The sequence below is a fragment of the Pristiophorus japonicus genome, chromosome 18 (assembly GCF_044704955.1).
Source record: "Pristiophorus japonicus isolate sPriJap1 chromosome 18, sPriJap1.hap1, whole genome shotgun sequence".
NCBI classification, from domain to species: domain Eukaryota; kingdom Metazoa; phylum Chordata; class Chondrichthyes; family Pristiophoridae; genus Pristiophorus; species Pristiophorus japonicus.
This window is the reverse complement of record NC_091994.1, coordinates 83,560,023-83,581,752: the sequence shown is the minus strand read 5'-3', so window position 1 is coordinate 83,581,752 and position 21,730 is coordinate 83,560,023. Positions and strand designations below refer to the sequence as shown.

The 21,730-nt window shown below is 45.2% G+C and overlaps 1 protein-coding gene across 1 annotated transcript in view; it reads right to left on the bottom strand.

Annotated features, from left to right (window-relative positions):
* arhgef10lb (Rho guanine nucleotide exchange factor (GEF) 10-like b) overlaps positions 1-21,730 on the bottom strand; it is a 224,859-nt gene that overhangs the window by 82,495 nt on the left and 120,634 nt on the right. The window contains exons 7-8 of the mRNA XM_070860199.1: positions 4,959-5,051; positions 3,092-3,267 (exon numbers count right to left, since the gene is read on the bottom strand). Coding sequence (XP_070716300.1) covers positions 3,092-3,267; positions 4,959-5,051 — 269 coding nt within the window. The remainder of the gene's footprint in view (positions 1-3,091; positions 3,268-4,958; positions 5,052-21,730) is intronic.

Sequence of the window (21,730 nt, the reverse complement as noted above, 5' to 3'; positions counted from 1 at the left end):
GTTTCTCAATAATTTGATCCCTGATCATTTCCTCCGAGTGCTCCAAAGTTCCACGTAGCGGCCAGTTCAGTTAATGAAATGATATATTCTTTGATTGGTTCACCTTTCCCTTGCCCCCTTTGACGAAATTTGTATCTCTCCATCATGATACTTTTCTTTGGCCCAAAATATTTCTCTAGGGCGCTTATTGCTTTGTCGTAGGACTCCGTGTCTTCGATTTATCCAAAAATGCATTGGCCTTCGGTGCCGAGGCAGTGGATGAGCATTGCACGGTGGCAAGCTGGTGTTACGTTGTCGCCGTCTAACCCACTCGGCGTGATGCATGTAGAAAAGCTTTTTATCCCTCTTGGCCACGAGATTGGAGGATCCTCAGGTGTGGAGAGGAAAGGTAGGGGGGTAGGGAGGTTAATTTGATTCACCCTCGTCGCCAAATTATGTTGTGTACATAAATAAACAGACTAAGTTAAACAGTAGCAGTGTAACTAACTGTCCTTTATAGCAACTTTCAAAATGGCGTCCAAAACCAGCATGTTTACAGTAGGCATGAATAGCTCCCGCAGGGTCCTAATGCCTGTCTAGTGAGGGTTTGTATAACCAACAAATAGAGTATGAACAACATTTACTAGCAGCTATCAACAACAACTTGTATTTATATAGCACGTTTAACGTAGTGAAACGTCCCAAGGCACTTTACAGAAGTATTATGAGATAAAAAATTTGACACCAAGCCACATAAGTAGAAATTTGCGCAGGTGACCAAAAGCTTGGTCAAAGAGGTAGGATTTAAGGAGCGTCCTGAAGGAGGAAAGAGAGGTAGAGAGGCGGAGAGGTTTAGGCAGGGACTTCCAGAGCTAGGGGCCTAGGCAACAGTAGGCACAGCCACCAATGGTTGAGCAGTGATAATCAGGGATGCTCAGGAGGGTAGAATTAGAGCAGCACAGACATTTCGGGGGGTAGTGGGGCTGGAGGAGATTACAGAGATAGGGAGGAGCGAGGCCAGAGAGAGATTTGAAAATAAGGATGAAAATTCTGAAAGAGGCATTGCTCAACAGGAAGCCAATGTAGGTCGGCGAGCACAGGAGTGATGGGCGAGTGGGACTTGGTGCGAGTCAGTACACGGGCTGCCAAGTTTTGGATCACCTCTAGTTTATGTAGGGTAGAATGTGGGAGGCCAGCCAGGAGTGTGTTGGAATAGTTAAGTCTAGAGGTAACAAAGACATGGATGAGGGCTTCAGCAGCAAATGAGCTGAGGCAAGGGCGGAGACGGGCGATGTTAAGGAGGTGCAAATAGGCGGTCTTAGTTATGCTGCGGATCTGTGGTTAAAAGTTCATTTCAAAGTCAAATACGATACCAAGGTTTAGGGTCTTTTAACTTGAAACCCCTGTAACAGTAAATCAGGATTTCTCCAGAAACAATCAGCTAGCCGGTGGTTACAAGGTACTGCGAGGTACAGAGCGAGCTGGTGCAGGAGGGCGACAGCAGTGAAGAGGGACATCATCAAGGCCCATGTCGGTGATTGGGGTGTGGTCAGGTACAGCAGGAGCGGCGAGGTCGGGGCGAAGGAGCGACAAGAGACTGTAGAGGGTGTGGTTGCGGCCCAGGAGAGGCGAGGGCCCAGGGCCAGCACGGGCCTGCCCACACTGCGAGATGTGCGCGCACTAGGTCCGTGCAGCGGAGCTGGTCTCCAGTCGTCCTGGTTAACCCTTACCACTGGATAAAGGTCTAGCTCTCTCAAGCCCGTGTGGTGGCTTGTGGCAACGGTCACCACACGTTAAAAAAAATCCACGCACAGGCATCTTCCACCCTTCAAGATGTAGTTCAGGACCTGGAATATTAGGTCCTTCATTGAAACACCTGTCAACTCATCCTTTTTTGGCGTGGAAGTAAGTCATCCTCGTTTCGAGGGACTGCCTATGATGATGATGGTTAATTTAAATAGCCCTCAACTTTCATGAGATCCAAAACAGACATTTATAAAAAGCAAAGACCACATTGAAACATTAGGCCATCATTAACCCAAAACTTCAAAAGCTCATTGGAATCTCCCACATGGTCATTTTATTCCCCTTGAAGCAAAACAAAGTATTTGAATAAATTAGGACGCTAGATTTGGATTGACCAAGATCAGAAGCTCGGAATCCAAATACCAATTTTAAAGACTCTGCTGGCAAAAGCAAAAAAAAAAGTATTTCCTAACAACTCGGGTACATAAATCCAGGTGGTCTTATTTCTTAACCAGTCTGGATAGCTAGACAAAACTGATCCATAAATTCTGCTTCTCCAATCAGCTCAGAATCTAACTTTGCCCTCTGCTGCATCCTCTCAATACCTTCTAGTTAAAAGCTTGTGGTTTCTTTAGCTGGAGCTTTGCTCACCCTCGCCCACTCTTCACATCATCCAGTCTATAGTATATCGTAGCTGGATGCTAATGTATCCTTGGTTACTGAAGCCATTCCAAACCTTCCCCAGCCAAGTCCTGCATATCACAACTCACTCAGTCCTTTGGCCTCTGGGGGCAATGCATCTGATTCTGACCTACCAGTAAACATCAGAATGATTCCCCATGCCACTTTGCACTCACACCACCATTTCCTCAATCCGGCCGTTGCTCATTCTGGCCATTCAACTCAAATCAAAGCTTTGTTTGCCTCAGTTTCCCAACTCAAATGGACTTTGGACACTTAATTTCTCCCCTAAGATTTAGATTAAGTTACTCTCCAATGCATTTCCCAGAATCACATCTGCCATCCTGGAAATAACTTGCACTTACCTCCCTCACACCACCCAGTCAACCAGCTGAGTTACCAGTGACTGTGTGTTTTAATTCAATCCAAATTTGGACAAATGTACATCCATTTCATGAATGCTATTCAAGTTCTCCACATACCACTACCTCACTTCCTATGCTATACTTTGTTCTGAACAAACATCCAAACCACCATAAGTGGTACAATCCCAAGATCAGTATCGTCTCCCTGGTCTACACAAATAGAACCAATCTTACTAAAGTCAGACTTCACAAATCATTTGGCTAATTGTCCCAATATAGTTTAATAGTTTGGTGACATTATTGATCACCATGACTTTCACCTTTGGCTGAAGGACAGCTTTGGATTTTTGCTGCTCTCCTCCAGGTTTATTTTCTTCCTCTGAGTGTTCATCGTAGCTCTCAAATTCACTGGAACTCCAACCCTCTTCAAGCTGTGCTGGATTGGTGCAACCAGCCTCTCGATGCACATCATCATAGATCAATTCATCCATGGGCACTGTGTGATGTGAAATCACAAACAAGCTTTTAAACTCCAATGATTGATAAAGGGTAGCTTTGACAATATCAATAAGCTCTTGTGTGGATTCAAATGAAAATAATTAAATGCCAGAAGCTTATCGGGGACACTTGGGGATTTGAGTTATAATGCAGTAATTAATTCTGTACACCAAGAGGCATGGTAAGAATACAGATTTGATACAATTATCAAACACCTACTAGTGATTGAGCATTGAGAGAACAATTTTATGAACAATTGAAAAATTCAAGATGAAGGGAACAAACTACAAAAATAGGTTTACAGCCTTCATTTGCTCCATGTTGAGATTTAGGATTGGTGTTGAGAGTAGATACAAGTACCCAAATCTGCTTAGATTACAGACATCTTTAATCAAAGACTTCCGAGATCTTCAGTGTGCAAAGCTATTGAAGGCATACAGACATATGGTATTTCCACTCGCACAGCTCTGCCCCTTGCCTATTGGTAGCACAGGGCCCAGGGAGGCAAGTGTGGAGGGGAGGGAAAAGAAAAGATCAATCAGGACGCTCACTCCTGATTGCATTCCAACCCTGCTCGAGAGCGCCTGTCTAGAGATGCCCAGTGAAGAAAGAATCAGGCACCACGGTAATGCACTGCCAACACTCAGTCTTGGCTGACACATGGAAACGGCCAGTTAAGCAGCAGACTGTGACTGCTGCTCATGGAATCCTAGGCCAGTGTGAATCTGGAGCTTTAGGAGATGAAGGAAATAAATTGGAGGGTAAAAAATGGGCAGGTGACAGGTTGGTATAGCACAGCATCCATTTACTTGTGTATACATTATAAAGAACATAAGAACATAAAAAATAGGAACAGGAGTAGGCCATACGACCCCTCGAGCCTGCTCCGCAATTCAATACGATCATGGCTGATTTGATCATGAATTCAGGTCCATTTCCCCACCCGCTCCCCATAACCCCTTATTCCCTTATCCGTTAAGAAACTGTCTATCTCTGTCTTAAATTTATTCAATGTCCCAGCTTCCACAGCTCTCTGAGGCAGCAAATTCCACAGATTTACAACCCCGATAAAACATTTCTCCTCATCTCGGTTTTAAATGGTCAGCCCCTTATCCTAAGATTATGCCCCCTATTTCTAGTCTCCTCTATCAGTAGAAACATCCTTTCGTAAATATGGAAACCAAAACTGTACGCAGTATTCCAGGTGTGGCCTCACCAATACCCTGTATAACTGTAGCAAGACTTCCCTGCTTTTATACTCCATCGCCTTTGCAATAAAGGCCAAGATTCCATTGGCCTTCTTGATCACTTGCTGTACCTGCATACTAACCTTTTACATTCATGCACAAGTACCCCCAGGTCCCGCTGTACTACAGCACTTTGCAATTTTTCTCCATTTAAATAATAACTTGCGTTTTGATTTTTTTTCTGTCAAAGTGCTTGACCTCACACTTTCCAACATTATACTCCAGCTGCCAAATTTTTGCCCACTCACTTAGCATGTCTCTGTCCTTTTGCAGATTTTGTGTGTCCTCCTCACACATTGCTTTTCCTCCCATCTTTGTATCGTCAGCAAACTTGGCTACGTTACACTCAGTCTTGTCTTCCAAGTCATTAATATAGATTGTAAATAGTTGGGGTCCCAGCACCGATCCCTGCGGCACCGCACTAGTTAAAGAAAGTTCTTACCCTGCTCCTGGAGCGAGTGATCTTCATGTGTAACATCATCATAGATCACATCATCCACCACTGGTGATGTACACTGGGCTGAGGCAGACTGGGCTGAAGCAATATGGGGAATAATTATTTTAAAATTATAATTAGAGAATGTCATTGCTGTGATAAATTTAACAGCTAGAGTGTTCACTCAAACTTTTTGTGAATTCCTACTTAACTGTAACTGATTTGGGATCGGTGGAATATGTTTTTATTTTCTCAAAAGAATCAGGGAACGGGTGATAGTAACTATACCCTGTCACACCTTCACCGGACAAAGAACCTTAACCCTCAGATTCAAAGTAATCAATCGCCTAATTGGAATTGTGGTTTGGACTAAGTGATTGGGTATCCAATCAAAGGTTCAGATTGGCATAATGGTATTGGTTAGTTGCAGGGACACAGTCTTCCTCAAACTATTGGTTTGGCTGGGGGAGAGAGATGTATTTTGGCATCACATGATCTAAATATGTAATTCAACAGGATTTGCATTTGTAATCATTACATACAAAGTACAGATGAAGCAATCTGGGGGAAATATCAAATGGAAATGGTTGACGGGGCACTTTTTCCATGAAGATGGTAACCCTCTAGCTTTTGCAGTGATGCAAGGAAGTTTCACTTAATACAAATAGCACAAATGGTTGGCTCGTACTTCAGTATAAAATTTGCTCAAGTAGACCACAAACGTTCTTTGAGAGAAACGCATTACTAATGCATTGTTGAGAAAGCTGCCCACATCAATTCATTCCAAAGGTAATGTTTAAAAACAAAAGGAAAGGGGCAAGACAGCACAGAGTTTAACAGATGAGTTCCCAATCTCAAGGCATTTCTCAGCAAGTAAAGTGCCACTTCCACCTGGCTACATTGGCAGAGACCTGGGAGCAGGTCACTCGATGTGACCCACGAGGATAAGAGGGAACATATCCTTCAACTAAAAATCCTTTTAAGGTCAGATACAACAATCACAAATGGAAAAGTTTGCACTGTAACAAACACAAATAGTTTTTTTTTTAAAAGCCACCTTTTATTTGGGCCACAGGAGGAAACGGATAGTTACACAACTAGGCCATTAAATAAAATAGAAAATGTAAAAATCAGAGGAAAAATAAACCCCCAACATGTCAACCATGAACTACAAGCAATAAATAAAAAAATACCAAAAAAGAAAACACACCTTTAAATTAGGGTTTGTATGGGAAAGGGAAGAGAAGAAACTAATTTATCTGAACAAAAGGCAGGCTTGAGAAGAACCCCAAAACCTGATGACAGCACCCAATCAATCTTGCAGGGAATGCAGCCAGATAGATAAAACTAAAGTAATTAAAAAGGATACAAGTACCAGATTTCTTCCCCGTCCCCTAAAAAACAGAATGCTAAAGATGGAATTACCAGGAGAGATACAACACAAGCACCTCATGCTAACAAACAAAAAAAAATAATTTCACAACACACATTGTGAGCAGGGGTGTAAAGGGATTAACAAGGAAAGGAAATCAGCTGCAATTAATAATGAGACAATGAGCAGTTTGAGAAAAATAAATCCCAGCTGAGGAGCCTGATCCAGAGTGGCTGGAATTCAGCCACTTCAATTTGTTCCATGAGTTCCGGAGATAGGAATTTTGCCTTTTTTAATAACATGATAACTACAGGTTGTATCTCTCCAGCCCGGGACTCTCTGATCCCGCACCACCCATCGTTCGGCATCAGTCCCGTGCCTGGAGCGTGAGCGGCGTGGGCGGCGGTGGGTCTGGGGGCGGAGGGTCCGGGGGGGGTGGGTCCGGTCCGGTCCGGCGGGATCAGGGGATGGCAGAGGTTCCGGGAGCGGTGGGAGGGGGGTCCAGGGTTGGCAGGGGGTCCGGGGTCGGCGGGTCAGGGTCCGGGGGCTCTGGGTCCGGGGGCTCCGGGTTCAGGGGGTCCGGGTCCGGAGGCGGTGGTTTGACACGACCTTAAAAAAAAAGAACAAAGCAGCATGGAGAGAGGCAGGGGCGTTCAGGGGCCCGGGCACTGTCCTCAGGTACCGGTAAACCGAGGCTAGGCGTGACCTCCCATGGTTCAACAAATTCTCTGTTCCGACACAGGTCAGGTCCCGAGGATGCCGGACTAGAGAGGCAACCTGTATATCACTTCACTGGACAGTCATTGGCCCTGAAATTCCAATGTCCCGGGTCCATACGAAGTTCCCACGGACCCGGGAAGGCATCGGAAAAGCCGGGTTTCAGTGCGCAATGCGCATGTGCTGAAAACCGGCTTTTCCGATCTGTCAAGTTTCTGGCTTGACAGATCTCGCACATATCTGGAGCAAGGACACTTGCAGGGCAAGATTTCTGATGTTTATGAGTATCTTGCCCTGCAAATGTCCTTTAAAGTCTTGCGCCTGAAAAAGCAGGCGCATAGCCTACTTTTACAGGCGCAAGTGTTTAAAAATACATAAAAACATTAAAAGTAAATTAAATAAACACATATGAAAACATACTTAATTGTTATAAACCCTCCCCACTAGGGTAAGTTTATTTTAAGGCATCTTTAAAAAAAAGTCGGGAAACTATTACTTTTTATAAGAACTTTAATTTAAATGATTCTTAAATATGTCGTGTATTTTTCAATTTTTTTTGATTTTTTGTGTGTTTGGGGGGGTTCTCATTCGTAATAATGGGAAAATACTGTACCTTGATTGGCTGCCGAGAGCCATGTGACTACAGCTCCAGCCCTGCGCACGTCCTGACGTGCACGCGCTCCGATGCATAGGAGTGAAGGCCTCAGGCTCGGAAGTTCGAGCAGGCGCAGCAGCAACAGGTAAGTGCGCAGTTTTTTACCTTTTTTCTTTAGTTTTCCCACGGGAAGACCTTTATCGGAATTTCAGACCCATTATCTCCATCAATCTGTATATTTTCCTACGATGACATGAAGCAGTGGGAAAGCAGCTTCGGGGGAGGGGCAGGTGGTGGAAGCAGAGAAGCTTCAATAAAGGGGACAGGTGTTGCCACCAGTGAGCCAAGTTTCAGTCAAAGTCATGATGTCAATGCAATCTTGGCCTTTATTGCAAAGGGGATGGAGTATAAAAGCAGAGAAGTCTTGCTACAGCTATATAAGGTATTGGTGAGGCCACACCTGCAATACTGCGTGCAGTTTTGGTTTCCATATTTACAAAAGGATATACTTGCTTTGGAGGCCCGTGAGCAAGGAGTCCAGGGAGTTCGGCGAGGCGGGAGTTCGTTGCTGAGGCGGGAGATCAAGGAGCCAGAGGCCTATAAAGGCCCTTGAGCGAGGAGTCCGGGGAGTTCATGGAGGCGGGAATTCGTTGCTGAGGCGGGAGATCGAGGAGCCAGAGGCCTATAAAGGCCCGTGAGTGAGGAGTCCGGGGAGTTCATGGAAGCAGGAGTTCGTTGCTGAGGCGGGTGATCGAGGAGCCAGAGGCCTATAAAGGCCCGTGAGCGAGAAGTCCGGGAGTTTGTGGAGGCGGGAGTTTGTTGCTGAAGCGGGAGATCGAGGAGCCAGAGGCCTATAAAGGCCCGTGAGCGAGGAGTCCGGGAGTTTGTTGCTGAAGCCTACCGGTGCAGCTGCAGCAGGGAGGCAAAAAAGAAGTAGAAAGAAATCGAAAGGTGACATCACAGCCAAGGGGGTAAGTGATTGGCTGGTGATTGGTGAGTAGTTTTTCTTTTCTTTATCAGTAATTAACATTTTAACATTGTTGTTGCCCAATTAGGTTAATCTAAGGGTTATGTCATGGCAGGAGAGCTCGGACACATGTTATGCTCCTCCTGTACTATGTGGGAAGTCAGGGACGCTTCCCGTGTCCCTGACGACTACATGTACGGGAAGTGCATCTGCCTGCAGATCCTGACGGACCGCATTGCGGAACTGGAGCTGCGGGTGGATTCACTCTGGAGCATGCACGATGCTGAGAATGATGTGAATAGCTTATTTAGTGAGTTGGTCTTACTGCAGGTAAAGGGTCCACAGCCAGATAGGGAATGGAAGACCAACAGGAAGAGCAGTGCAAGGAAGGTAGTGCAGGGATCCCCTGCAGTCATCCCCCTGCAAAACAGATACACCGCTTTGAGTACTGTTGAGGGGGATGACTCATCAGGGGAGATCAACAGCAGCCAAGTTCATGGCACCGTGGCTGGTTCTGCTGCACAGGGGGGCAGGAAAAAGAGTGGGAGAGCGATAGTGATAGGGGATTCAATTGTAAGGGGACTAGATAGGTGTTTCTGCGGCCGCAACCGAGACTCCAGGATGGTATGTTGCCTCCCTGGTGCAAGGGTCAAGGATGTCTCGGAGCTGGTGCAGGACATTCTGAAAAGGGAGGGTGAATAGCCAGTTGTCGTGGTGTATATACGTACCAACGATATAGGTAAAAAAACAGAATGAGGTCCTACGAGACGAAGGGAGCTAGGAGTTAAATTAAAAAGTAGGACCTCAAAAGTAGTAATCTCAGGATTGCTACCAGTGCCACGTGCTAGTCAGAGTAGGAATCGCAGGATAGCTCAGATGGCTTGAGCAGTGGTGCAGAAAGAAGCGATTCAAATTCTTGGGGCATTGGAACCGGTTCAGGGGGAGGTGGGACCAGTACAAACCGGACGGTCTGTACCTGGGCAGGACCGAAACCAATGTCCTAGGGAGAGTGTTTGCTAGTGCTGTTGGGGAGGAGTTAAACTAATATGGCAGGGGGATGAGAACCTATGCAGGGAGACAGAGGGAAATAAAATGGAGGCAGAAGCAAAAGATAGAAAGGAGAATAGTAAAAGTGCAGGGCAGAGAAACCCAAGGCAAAAAACAAAAAGGGTCACATTACAGCAAAATTCTAAAGGGGCAAAGTGTGTTAAAAAGACAAGCCTGAAGGCTCTGTGCCTCAATGCGAGGAGTATTCGGAATAAGGTGGACGAATTAACTGCGCAGATAGCAGTTAACGGATATGATGTAATTGGCATCACGAAGACATGGCTCCAGTGTGACTAAGGCTGGGAACTCAACATCCAAGGGTACTCAGCATTTAGGAAGGATAGACAGAAAGGAAAAGGAGGCGGGGTGGCGTTGCTGGTTAAAGAGGAAATTAATGCAATAGTAAGGAGGGACATTAGCCTGGATGATGTGGAATTGGTATGGGTGGAGCTGCAAAATTCCAAAGGGCAGAAAACGCTGGTGGGAGTTGTGTACAGACCACCAAATAGTAGTAGTGAGGTTGGGGACATCATCAAACAAGAAATAAGGAACGTGTGCAATAAAGGTACAGCAGTTATCATGGGCAACTTTAATCTACATATTGATTGGGCTAACCAAACTGGTAGCAATGCGGTGGAGGAGGATTTCCTGGAGTGTATTAGGGATGGTTTTCTAGACCAATATGTCGAGGAACCAACTAGAGAGCTGGCCATCCTAGACTGGGTGATGTGTAATGAGAAGGGACTAATTAGCAATCTTGTTGTGTGAGGCACCTTGGGGAAGAGTGACCATAATATGGTAGAATTCCTTATTAAGATGGAGAGTGACACAGTTAATTCGAAAACTAGGGTCCTGAATTGAAGGAAAGGTAATTTTGACGGTATGAGACATGAATTGGCTAGAATAGATTGGCAAAGGATACTTAAAGGGTTGACGATGGATAGGCAATGGCAAACATTTAAAGAGCACGTGGATGAACTTCAGCAATTGTACATCCCTGTCTGGAGTAAAAATAAAATGGGGAAGGTGGCTCAACCATGGCTAACAAGGCAAATTAAGGATAGTGTTAAAGCCAAGGAAGAGGCATATAATTTGGCTAGAAAAAGAAACGAACCTGAGGACTGGGAAAAATTTAGAATTCAACAGAGGAAGACTAAGCGTTTAATTAAGATGGGGGAAATAGAGTACGAGAGGAAGCTTGCAGGGAATATAAAAACTGACTGCAAAAGTTTCTATAAATATGTGAAGTGAAAAAGATTAGTGAAGACAAACATAGGTCCCTTGCAGTCGGATTCAAGTGAATTTATAATGGGAAACAAAGAAATGGCAGACCAATTGAACAAATACTTCGGTTCTGTCTTCACGAAGGAAGAAACAAATAACCTTCTGACTGTACTAGGGGACAGTAGGTCTAGTGAGAAGGAGGAACTGAAGGATATCCTTATTAGGCGGGAAATTGTGTTGGGGAAATTGATGGGATTGAAGGCCGATAAATCCCCGGGGCCTGATAGTCTGCATCCCAGAGTACTTAAGGAAGTGGCCCTCCAAATAGTGGATGCATTGGTGATCATTTTCCAACAGTCGATCGACTCTGGATCAGTTCCTATGGACTGGAGGCTAGCTAATATAACACCACTTTTTTAAAAAGGAGGGAGAGAGAAAACGGGTAATTATAGACTGGTTAGCCTGACATCAGTATTGAGGAAAATGTTGGAATCAATCATTAAGGATGAAATTGCAGCGCATTTGGAAAGCAGTGATAGGATCAGACCAAGTCAGCATGGATTTATGAAAGGGAAATCATGCTTGACGAGTCTTCTGGAATTTTTTGAGGATATAACTAGCAGAATGGACAAGGGAAAACCAGTGGATGTGGTGTATTTGGACTTTCAAAAGGCTTTTGACAAGGTCCCGCACAAGAGATTGGTGTGCAAAATCAAAGCGCATGGTATTGAGGGTAATGTACTGACGTGGATAGAGAACTGGTTGGCAGACAGGAAGCAGAGAGTCGGGATAAACGGGTCCTTTTCAGAATGGCAGGCAGTGACTAGTGGAGTGCCGCAGAGCTCAGTGCTGGGACCCCAGCTCTTTACAATATACATTAACGATTTAGATGAATGAATTGAGTGTAATATCTCCAAGTTTGTGGATGACACTAAACTGGGTGGCGGTGTGAGCTGTGAGGAGGAAGCTAAGAGGTTGCAGGGTGACTTGGACAGGTTAGGTGAAAGGGCAAATGCATGGCAGATGCAATATAATGTGGATAAATGCGAGGTTATCCATTTTGGGGGCAAAAACATGAAGGCAGAATATTATCTGGATGGTGGCAGATTCGGAAAAGGACAGGTGCAACAAGACCTGGGTGTCATGGTTCCTCTGTCATTGAAAGTGGGCATACAGGTACAGCAGGCGGTGAAGATGGCAAATGGTATGTTGGCCTTCATAGCTAGGGGATTTGAGTATAGGAGCAGTGAGGTCTTACTGCAGTTGTACCGGGCCTTAGTGAGGCCTCATCTGAGGAAGGACGTTCTTGCTATTGAGGGAGTGCAGCGAAGGTTCACCAGACTGATTCCAGGGATGGCTGGACTGTCATGTTAGGAGAGACTGGATCAACTGGGCCTTTATTCACTGGAGTTTAGAAGGATGAGAGGGGATCTCATAGAAACGTATAAGATTCTGACGGGACTGGACAGGTTAGATGCGGGAAGAATGTTCCCGATGTTGGGGAAGTCCAGAACCAGGGGACATAGTCTTAGGATAAGGGGTAGGCCATTTAGGACTGAGATGAGGAGAAACTTCTTCACTCAGAGAGTTGTTAACCTATGGAATTCCCTGCTGCAGAGAGTTGTTGATGCCAGTTCATTGGATATATTCAAGAAGGAGTTAGATATGGCCCTTACGGCTAAGGGGATCAAGGGGTTTGGAGAGAAAGCAGGAAAGGGGTACTGAGGGAATGATCAGCCATGATCTTATTGAATGGCGGTGCAGGCTCAAAGGGCTGAATGGTCTATTCCTGCACCTATTTTCTGTGTTTCTATGTTTCTATAAGGCAGTTCAGAGAAGGTTCACTTGGTTGATTGCGGGGATGAGGGGGTTGTCTTATGAGAAAAGGTTGATTACATTGAGCCTCTACTCATTAGAATTCAGAAGAATGAGAGGTGATCTTATCGAAACGTATAAGATTATGAGGGGGCTTGACAAGATGGATGCAGAGAGGATGTTTCCACTGATGTGGGAGACTAGAACTAGAGGGCATGATCTTAGAATAAGGGGCCGCCCATTTAAAACAGAGATGAGGAGAAATTTTTTCTCTCAGAGGGTTGTTAATCTATGGAATTCGCTGCCTCAGAGAGGTGTGGAAGCTGGAACATTGAATAAATTTAAGATAGAAATAGACTGTTTCTTAAACAATATGGGATAAGGGGTTATGGGGATCGGGCAGGGAAGCGGAGCTGAGTCCATGATCAGATCAGTCATGATCTTATTGAATGGCAGAGCAGGCTCGAGGTGCCGTATGGCCTACTCCAGCTCCTATTTCTTTTGTTCTTATGTTCTAAAGGCGCTCGCAGCTGACCTTGAAGTAAGCTGTCCACAGAGGTCTCACAAACTCTGTGGCGAAAACTTGAGGTTTCTTGACATGTTGCAGTGTCGTGAATAGGGGATTCCTATGGCGATGCTGCAGTGACGTCAACAAGCTGTCTAAGTAGCCAATCACATTGAAGAATTCTCACAGACAGCAAACCAGGAAATAAGAAGCAGCTTTTATCCTCACTTTTTTTAATAATGTTACAGAGAGCAAAATAAAGATTGGGACTTTCACATGGGGATAAGTTAAAACCTGAAATATCTTGAACAACGGTTGTTTAGCAGTCAATATGCTGTTAAATCCCCAGTTACACCTATACCATCAAGGCTTCACATTTAGTGGGGTATTTAACAGCAGTAAAGCTGAGGTTTTTGCCAGTTCCACTGATTTGACTGATCACATTGATTGCCAGCTTGGCGGGGGGGGGAGGGGCGGCGCGAGGACACACAGCACAGCCTGTGTCGGAGCAGTTAATGACTGACCACAACTTCACAATGTCTGCGTTTAGATGCACATGTGCTAAATCCTGAAGTTGTGGTCAGTTTGAGAGAGGTAATCACAGCGAACACTGAGAGTTTGCCGTCATTATCCACTGCAAAATCCGGGCCGTTATTTTTCTTATTTACGGAGAACCTAAGTTAAGTAAGGTAAGGTTTGCTATCACTGTTGGTCTGTAAGTTCACAACTGTAAAATAAGACACTTTAACAATGTGAATCTGGCCTTGTCTCACTAAAGTGTTAATCAGTCTGCGTTTGAAAAGATTCGAGGAGCACGTATGACGACACATGCGGAGGGATTACGGAATCTGGTCAATATAAACAAGGAGGTTTCATTGTTACCCCTCCCCGATGCCCCGCCCTCCCATCCCAGTTACATGATCATACATCTCGATATTGGTAGAGAACATTTGATCATAAAGGACAGAGGTCAGAGACCAGTGACGCTAACACAAGAGAATAATGAAGATAGACTCAAAATTTGTAATATTTGGATTTACACAACACAAGTGCAGTGTTGGTGTAAAGCAGAAAGAGCTTCAAGCAAATACTCTATTTTTAGTGTAACAGAAACCCTAATAAGGTTTTCCCTGACCTGAAAGTGCCTGATGTATTGGGAGTTCTCATTATTGACATCCTTTGACTTGATAACTGCTTATCATGATAGCATTTGATAGAGAATAAAGTCTCCTTGGATTATTGCAGTTTTGATTAATTTTCAACCAACCACCTTTATAAGCATGTGCAAAATCCTTAAATGCCTCAAAAGATAGTGATTTCATGTTAATATTGTATGTAGTTAAAACAGCAGGTTCTTTGTGTTCATGAAGTCCATCTATTCGGGTCAGCCAGAAATATCAATCAACAAGTAAAAAAGCTAATGAACAAAAATGACATTTTTATTATCGCACTAAAGCTTTCTCTCTTGCATGGACAGGAACCAAGCTGCAGGTTGGGAGAACAATCCAATTGCACTAAGTGGCATATATATAATATAATATGCGTTACCGCAGCACCCCAGGCTGATGTTCATCCAAGATGACAGGTCTGGTAGAATTTGGCAGAAGACGGCATTTTATTTATTATTCTCTGTGATCAAGCCTCCCACATCACAAAGGCGAAACATAGATTGCCCTATAGGCACCCTGTGTGTGGGTAAGGGTCATCATCATCATCATAGGCAGTCCCTTGAAATCGAGAAAGACTTGCTTCCACTCTAAAAGTGAGTTCTCAGGTGGCTGTACAGTCCAATGCAGGAATTACAGTCTGTCACAGGTGGGGCAGACAGTGGTTGAAGGAAAGGGTGGGTGAGGAGCTTGGTTTGCCACATGCTCCTTCCGCTGTCTGATTTCTGCACGCTCTCGGCGACGAGACTCAAGGGGCTCAGCGTCCTCCTGGATGCTCTTCCTCCACTTTGGGCAGTCTTGGGCCAGGGATTCCCAGATGCCAGTGGGGATGTTGCACTTTATCAAGGAGGCTTTGAGGGATCCACCACAGACCCAATCCACGTCCGGACCGGGATTAAGCAGGGCCGCATCATCGCACCAACGCTCTTCTCGATCTTCCTTGCTGTAATGCTCCATCTCACTCTCAACAAGCTCTCCCGCTGGAATGGAACTAAACTATAGAACCAATGGGAACCTGTTCAACCTTCGCCACCTCCAGGCTAGATCCAAGGTTGTCCCATCCTCTGTCATCGAACGACAGTACGCGGACGATGCTTGCGTCTGCGCACACTCAGAGGCCGAACTCCAAGCCATCGTCAACACCTTCACCGAGGCGTACGAAAACATGGGCCTTACACTAAACATCCATAAGACAAACAGCACTGCCCCCGGTCATCAAAATCCACGGCGCGGCCTTGGACAACGTGGACTATTTTCCATACCTCGGGAACCTACTATCAGCAAGGGCAGACATCGATGATGACGGAGTTCAACACCACCTCCAGTGCGCCAGCGCAGCCTTCGGTCATCTGATGAAGAGAGTGTTTGAAGACCAGGACCTCAAATCTGGCATCAAACTTATGATCTGCAGGTCAGTAGTGATACCCGCTCCTCTATATGGCTCAGAGATGTGGATTATATACAGCAGACATCTCAAAGCGCTGCAGAAGTACCACCAACGCTGCCTCCGCAAGATCCTGCAAATCCACTGGGAGGAGGGACACACCAACGTTAGTGTTCTCGCTCAGGCCAACATCCCCAGCATCGAACTACTGACCACACTCGACCAGCTCCATTGGGCGGGCCACATTATTCGCATGCTCGACACGAGACTCCCAAAGCAAGCGCTCTACTCGGAACTCCCACACAGCAAGCGAGCCCCAGGTGGGTAGGGGTGAAGGTAAGCTAGCTGTACAAATTAACTATATTTAACATCCTTTCCCTACAATCTACAAGGAAATAAATGAACAGGAGCTCAGAGATAGTAATACTCCCAGTGCCATGCGTTAGTGAGTATAGGAATAGGATAAGACAGATTAACATGTGACTGGAGAAATGGTGCTTGATGGAGGGCTCATTAATGGGCCGCATTTTCGCACCATTCTGTGCTGTTTTTTTGGCCTACGCTGTTTTTTTTGGAGCAGACTAAAATCCGCAAGTTTCGTCAAAGTTTCTATGCCACCCTAAACTACTTACGCCGGATTTTTTTAGTTCCCGATTTTTGGACGTTACTGGGGGCGGAACCTGCCAGGTGCACCATTTCTGGCCATTTAAGTGAGTTTGGCTAAGTAGGATTTTTTCAAAATGGCACAGTGCACCATTCTTAAAAACCTTACCTGAAGTTAAGAAAATTGGTGCAGAGAAGAGAAAATCGGCACAGAGAAGATGCCATTGTTTTAGTGGAGCTAAAGACATGGCACCGGGGGCGGGTGGACCATTCGATCCGGGATAATAGCAGCACCGGGGCGGGGGGGGCGGGGGGGCGGAGGGTGCCATTCGGCCCGGGATAGCAGCAGCGTATGTTTCACTTTCCAGCCTCAGCCCTTCAGTGTGTCCCAGGTTACCCTGGCAACCTCAGTTTTTGGCGCTGTGGAAGAAAGAATCTATGAATCTATGGCTTATGGTAAAGGGAAGGGTTAAATTCTGTTTTTGCTATATTTGAAGAAATAATAGGACTAGAACAACACCCACACTTTTTAGCCTTGAAACTTAGAAATGTAATTAAATGACTATCCGGTATTAAAAGGGAGTCTCCTGATATTCTGCTTATCAGACTGTGAACAGGGAGAAACTATGCAAGGACAGATAGAGTGTGTGCCTCCCGAGACGACCTTTGTACTCACGGAACTAATGAATAAGATTCCTTTTCTATTTCTGTATTCTATTTCTGTATAAAGATAGGGACAATTTGCTTGTACAGGAGAGTTTTCTGCCTTGGTACGGTCCAAGCAGGCTCTCCGAGATATCTCGCTTTTTAAATAAAATTCTCTCGAAGCCCGATTCTGAAAGCCTCCGCCTGAGTTAATTTAACTTAGAAATTTCCTCGACAGATTCTGGCGTAGTCGGCAGGATCGCTAAAAACGAGATCCAAAAGAACTAAAATTAACTTCTAAGAGAAAAAGAGGAATTTTAAGGACCTTCCTAGCTGAAAGGAGGAAGGTGCCCAGGCCGTCCTAACTAATAGAAGGGGGATGAGCCGCCGAGATCCCCTGGAGGGTGAGGCATAATTTAAGGTAGCTACCGCAAAGAAGCTAAAATAACAAAAAGGCAAAAGGAGACCCCGAGCTGAGCGGAAAAGAGAACACTGGTGAGCGCTTTGTAAATTATTGTATATTTTGTAGGATTGTCCTAACTCTCATTTCAGAAAAGATCGCGAGACGTTGCACCCGGAAGAATGGGAAACGGCTCTAGTCGAGCCGGGCGCTCGCGCCCAGCTCCTAGAAAAGGAAAGAAAGACGACCTCTCAACTGAAAGAATGAAAGTACATCCTAAGACTGAGAAAAGAATCCGTAAGGTAGCAAAGCAACGAGAGAAGGTAGGAGATCCTATTGTGCCGCCCAGCTCGCCGGCGGACACTGTAATTAAAGAAACAGGAGACGACAGATATGCGGTAACGTTTAGTAGCGATTTGTACGGTTGGTCTGATGGGGATTGGCCATATGGAGGAAGTTTTAAATTGTCCTTAATTGAGGAATGGAGACAGACCGCCAAAGATGGGGCGGGGGACCCCACTTGGGATAAAGATTATATGGAGAATTGTTTTAAAAACTGGACAGAGGTGGCAAAGAGGCACCAGTCCCCTAAAAATAAAAAGAAAGAGGAGGAGGGTAACGAGAAGCACACTCCCTCTTACAGCCCCCCAAGTGCCCCGGTTATGACCGCTTCCCCTGTCGGCTTATATCCCCGTCTTCCAACCACCAAGCCGGATGATTGGCAGGAGATTATAGAAATAGTGGCCGCTCAGCTGGATCAAGCCTCTAGGCGACGAGTCCATCCACAAAACCCACTAGAAGGTGAAAATGGAGACGGGGGGGGGGGGGGGCGGGGGGAGGAGTCGAGGATGATGGCACAATCCCTGGCCCAGGAATGAATACCAGGGCAACTGTAAGACAGGCTGATTCCACCACTACTCCCACGGTGCAAGCCCCCCGTGTAATGATCGGAACAACGGCTGTCCTAAAGCCCTGGACACCGGGGGAAGCTCGGGATATGATATCAGCCGCCCCTAATCCTGTTAAAAAGCCAGTAGCCTTTCACAACTGGCTTGAGCAAACCTGTACCATTTATAACCCCCTCCCCGGAGATGTGAAATTATTACTGCAGGCAGCATATGGGTCCTCTTGGCCGGGGGTAAAAGATATGTTCCCTATACCCGCCGGCGAAAACGGAGATTGGCGGGAAGATAATGAGGAAGAAGGAAATGAGTCCCGGGAACATTGGTTGCAGCACAGGGGCAAGGATGCCATACTAAAGGGAGCTAAAAAGCATGGAGATATAGGGGAAGTCACGCGCTGTCTGCAGAAAGCAGAAGAATCAATAATAGATTTTGCAGGCAGATGGAAAAATAGTTGGGACGAGCATGCAGGAATACCAATGGATCAAAATGAACCTTTAGCGGTGCAAACCTTGTTAAATTGTATGTTGCCGCAACACGCGAGAACCTATAAAATTAAGGTTTTGGACTGGCAAGGAAAAAGTTGGAAGGAAACAATTACAGTCTTGGCCAACATGGATAGGGAGGGACTATTCACCTATAAGGAAAATAAGGCTAAAACAGCAGGTCAGTACTATCAGCAAAAGGGAAGAGGACAAGCACAGAATAATAGAGGAGGGTTTGGGGGACGAGGACGAGGAAGAGGGAGAGAACAGTGGCCCCAACGAGACCGCTCCCAAGATGAGTGTAGAAATTGCGGAAGGAAAGGGCATTGGGCTCGCGATTGCAGATGCCCCCCGAAACAGGGTGGAGGGTTACAAGGGGATTTCCCCGAACCTCCACCTTCATTGGCCCCTCAGTTTTCGTTCTCTAACCCCAACCCGCACCAATCAGCATAGGGATGCCCCGGAGGCTTAGTGGTACAGGCGGCAGCCCTCCGCTTATCAGCAGACATAGAAGAAAACCCTTTGGCAGTAGTAAAAGTAGGAGACACTTATGTGAAATTCCTGGTGAATACCGGTGCTACTATGTCTTCTGTACCATCCTCTGCGGGATTACCTGTAAGCAACACCACCGTCTTAAGTATGGGTGTGGCCAGTATCCCCATGAAAGAATTTTTATCTGAACCTACCAAATTGATAATTGAAGGACAACCAGTTAATGATGAGACTTTGATAGTCTCTAAAACAACACCTCTCCCTTTATTGGGAAGACAGACTTTGTGCAAACTAGGAGCCACAATTTATTGCACAAAGGAAGGAATGTTCATGGAGCTCCCTCCAAATAAAATTCATCAGTTCTTTAAGGGGATTAAAGAAGAGAAAAGGGAGGATAACAAAGAAAAGGCTGCCCTCTATTGTTGGCAATTGAATGGCAACTTCTACTCCCCTTTGATACATGAAGTTATACAAAATTTAAAAGCTAAAATCGACCCTAATACTGAAGAATTGATGTATATAATTTTGACAAGCTTTGAGGCAGTTCAGCTTCATTGTACAGCCTGGTACACTCGACAAAAAGCTGAAACTTACCAGTGTCTGGTACAATCCTTTTTAAAAAAAGAAGAAATAGTAGAAGCTACGCCCCGCATTTATTTTGGACCAGAAGGATTAGGGGTAGTCATTGATTTGACACCCTTACAGCAGCAGCGGTATAGAGAAGCGAACTCGACACCCCATCTGACATTGGCTGCAAAACCGCCAGCGAAACCTAAAGATATGGGTCCGATGATTGTAGGAATAGAAAAAGAAAAACAGCAACAAGGCTATCAACCTTGGGCAGTAATAAAACTGCAAAATGTTCAGATAGACTTTATCACCCACAACCGGGGGATTCTCCAGTGGAAAGGTAAAAATCATGCCTCCACTTTCGAAAAACAGCAACCCCCGGAACAACCAAGCCCTAAGCTGCCAATGGCATTGAATCAAGTATCTTCTGAACTTTGGGCAAAGCATAAGAATCATGTTGGGCAAGTACATTCTGCAGTACCTCATTGGGTACAATTGATAAAGAACGCCGTGTTACCAAGCATTAGGCAGTACAGACTGCCTCCAGAGGCAGAAAATGGGATAGAGCCAGTCATTTGGCATTGTTGGAACAAGGAGTTTTAGAAAAGACACAGAGCCCGTATAACACTCCGATACTGCCCATACCAAAGGTTAATAGGCCGAATGAATGGAGATTTGTGCAAGATCTGAGAGCTATTAATAAGATAGTAGTCCCTATCACCCCTGTGGTACCGGACACCAACATTATACTATCTGCTATATCACCAACAGCAACTGTCTTTACTGTGATAGACCTGTGTTCAGCTTTTTAAATCAAGAAAGTCAGTATCTGTTTGCTTTCACCCACAAGAAGCAGCAGTACACATGGACCAGATTGCCCCAAGGATACACCGAAAGCCCCGCAGTATATGCAGCAGCAGTAAAAAGAGACCTTGAAGACTGTTCATTATCAGACCAGTCTGTGCTGTTGCAGTATGCGGACGATTTGCTTGTGGCTTCTAGCCACGGATACAGATGCATGCAAGGCTCCCTAAAACTGTTACAGCACCTATGTGAAAGAGGGCACCGAGTGTCGTTACCAAAGTTACAATTTTGTCAGACTCAAGTCCAGTACCTAGGTTTTCACATACGGAATTTTGTATAAACCCCCCATTAATTAATGCGTGAGAAGAGTCTACACCCTGTATGACCCTGAAGTAAAAATAACTTATACCTTTGGGCAATGGCAAAATGTAGAAAAATATCTGTCTATGCACAAGATTGAACCCTTACCCCCCGTAATTAATCTGACCAGACTGCACAATTTGATACGGAATGACAAGAAAATTGAGGAAGCTCTGTCAAAGCAAGGCAGAGACATCCACCAAATTAGAGTCGAAATGAGTTACAAGAAGGGGCAACTAGTGAGAATCGCAGACGAAGTCACCTCTTTGACAGTACACCACTGGTGGGATGTGTTTACTGGATGGTCCCCAAAAGCTACAGCAGTACTGAAGCTTGCTATACACCCCATAGTAATCGTAGGTGTGGTTATGCTTGGATTATTAATAATCCTTTGCGGAATGTGGATAAAATTAAAAAATGTAATTAGTCAAGTAATAGGCCTGATCTCCGAAATAGAAAGAAAAGTGTGTGCATGAAAGGAAGGTTAAGTCGCTTAGAGGAAAAGGTTGATGAAGATGAATATCTCAAAATGCGACCCTATCCTGAAGGGTATGAACCCCCTTTTGCGCAAGAAGAGAATATAGGAAATTGTGTTGATCTGAAAATTTAAAAAAAAGATCAACAAGGAGGGAATTGTGGAAGAAAGAATCTATGAATCTATGGCTTATGGTAAAGGGAAGGGTTAAATTCTGTTTTTGCTATATTTGAAGAAATAATAGGACTAG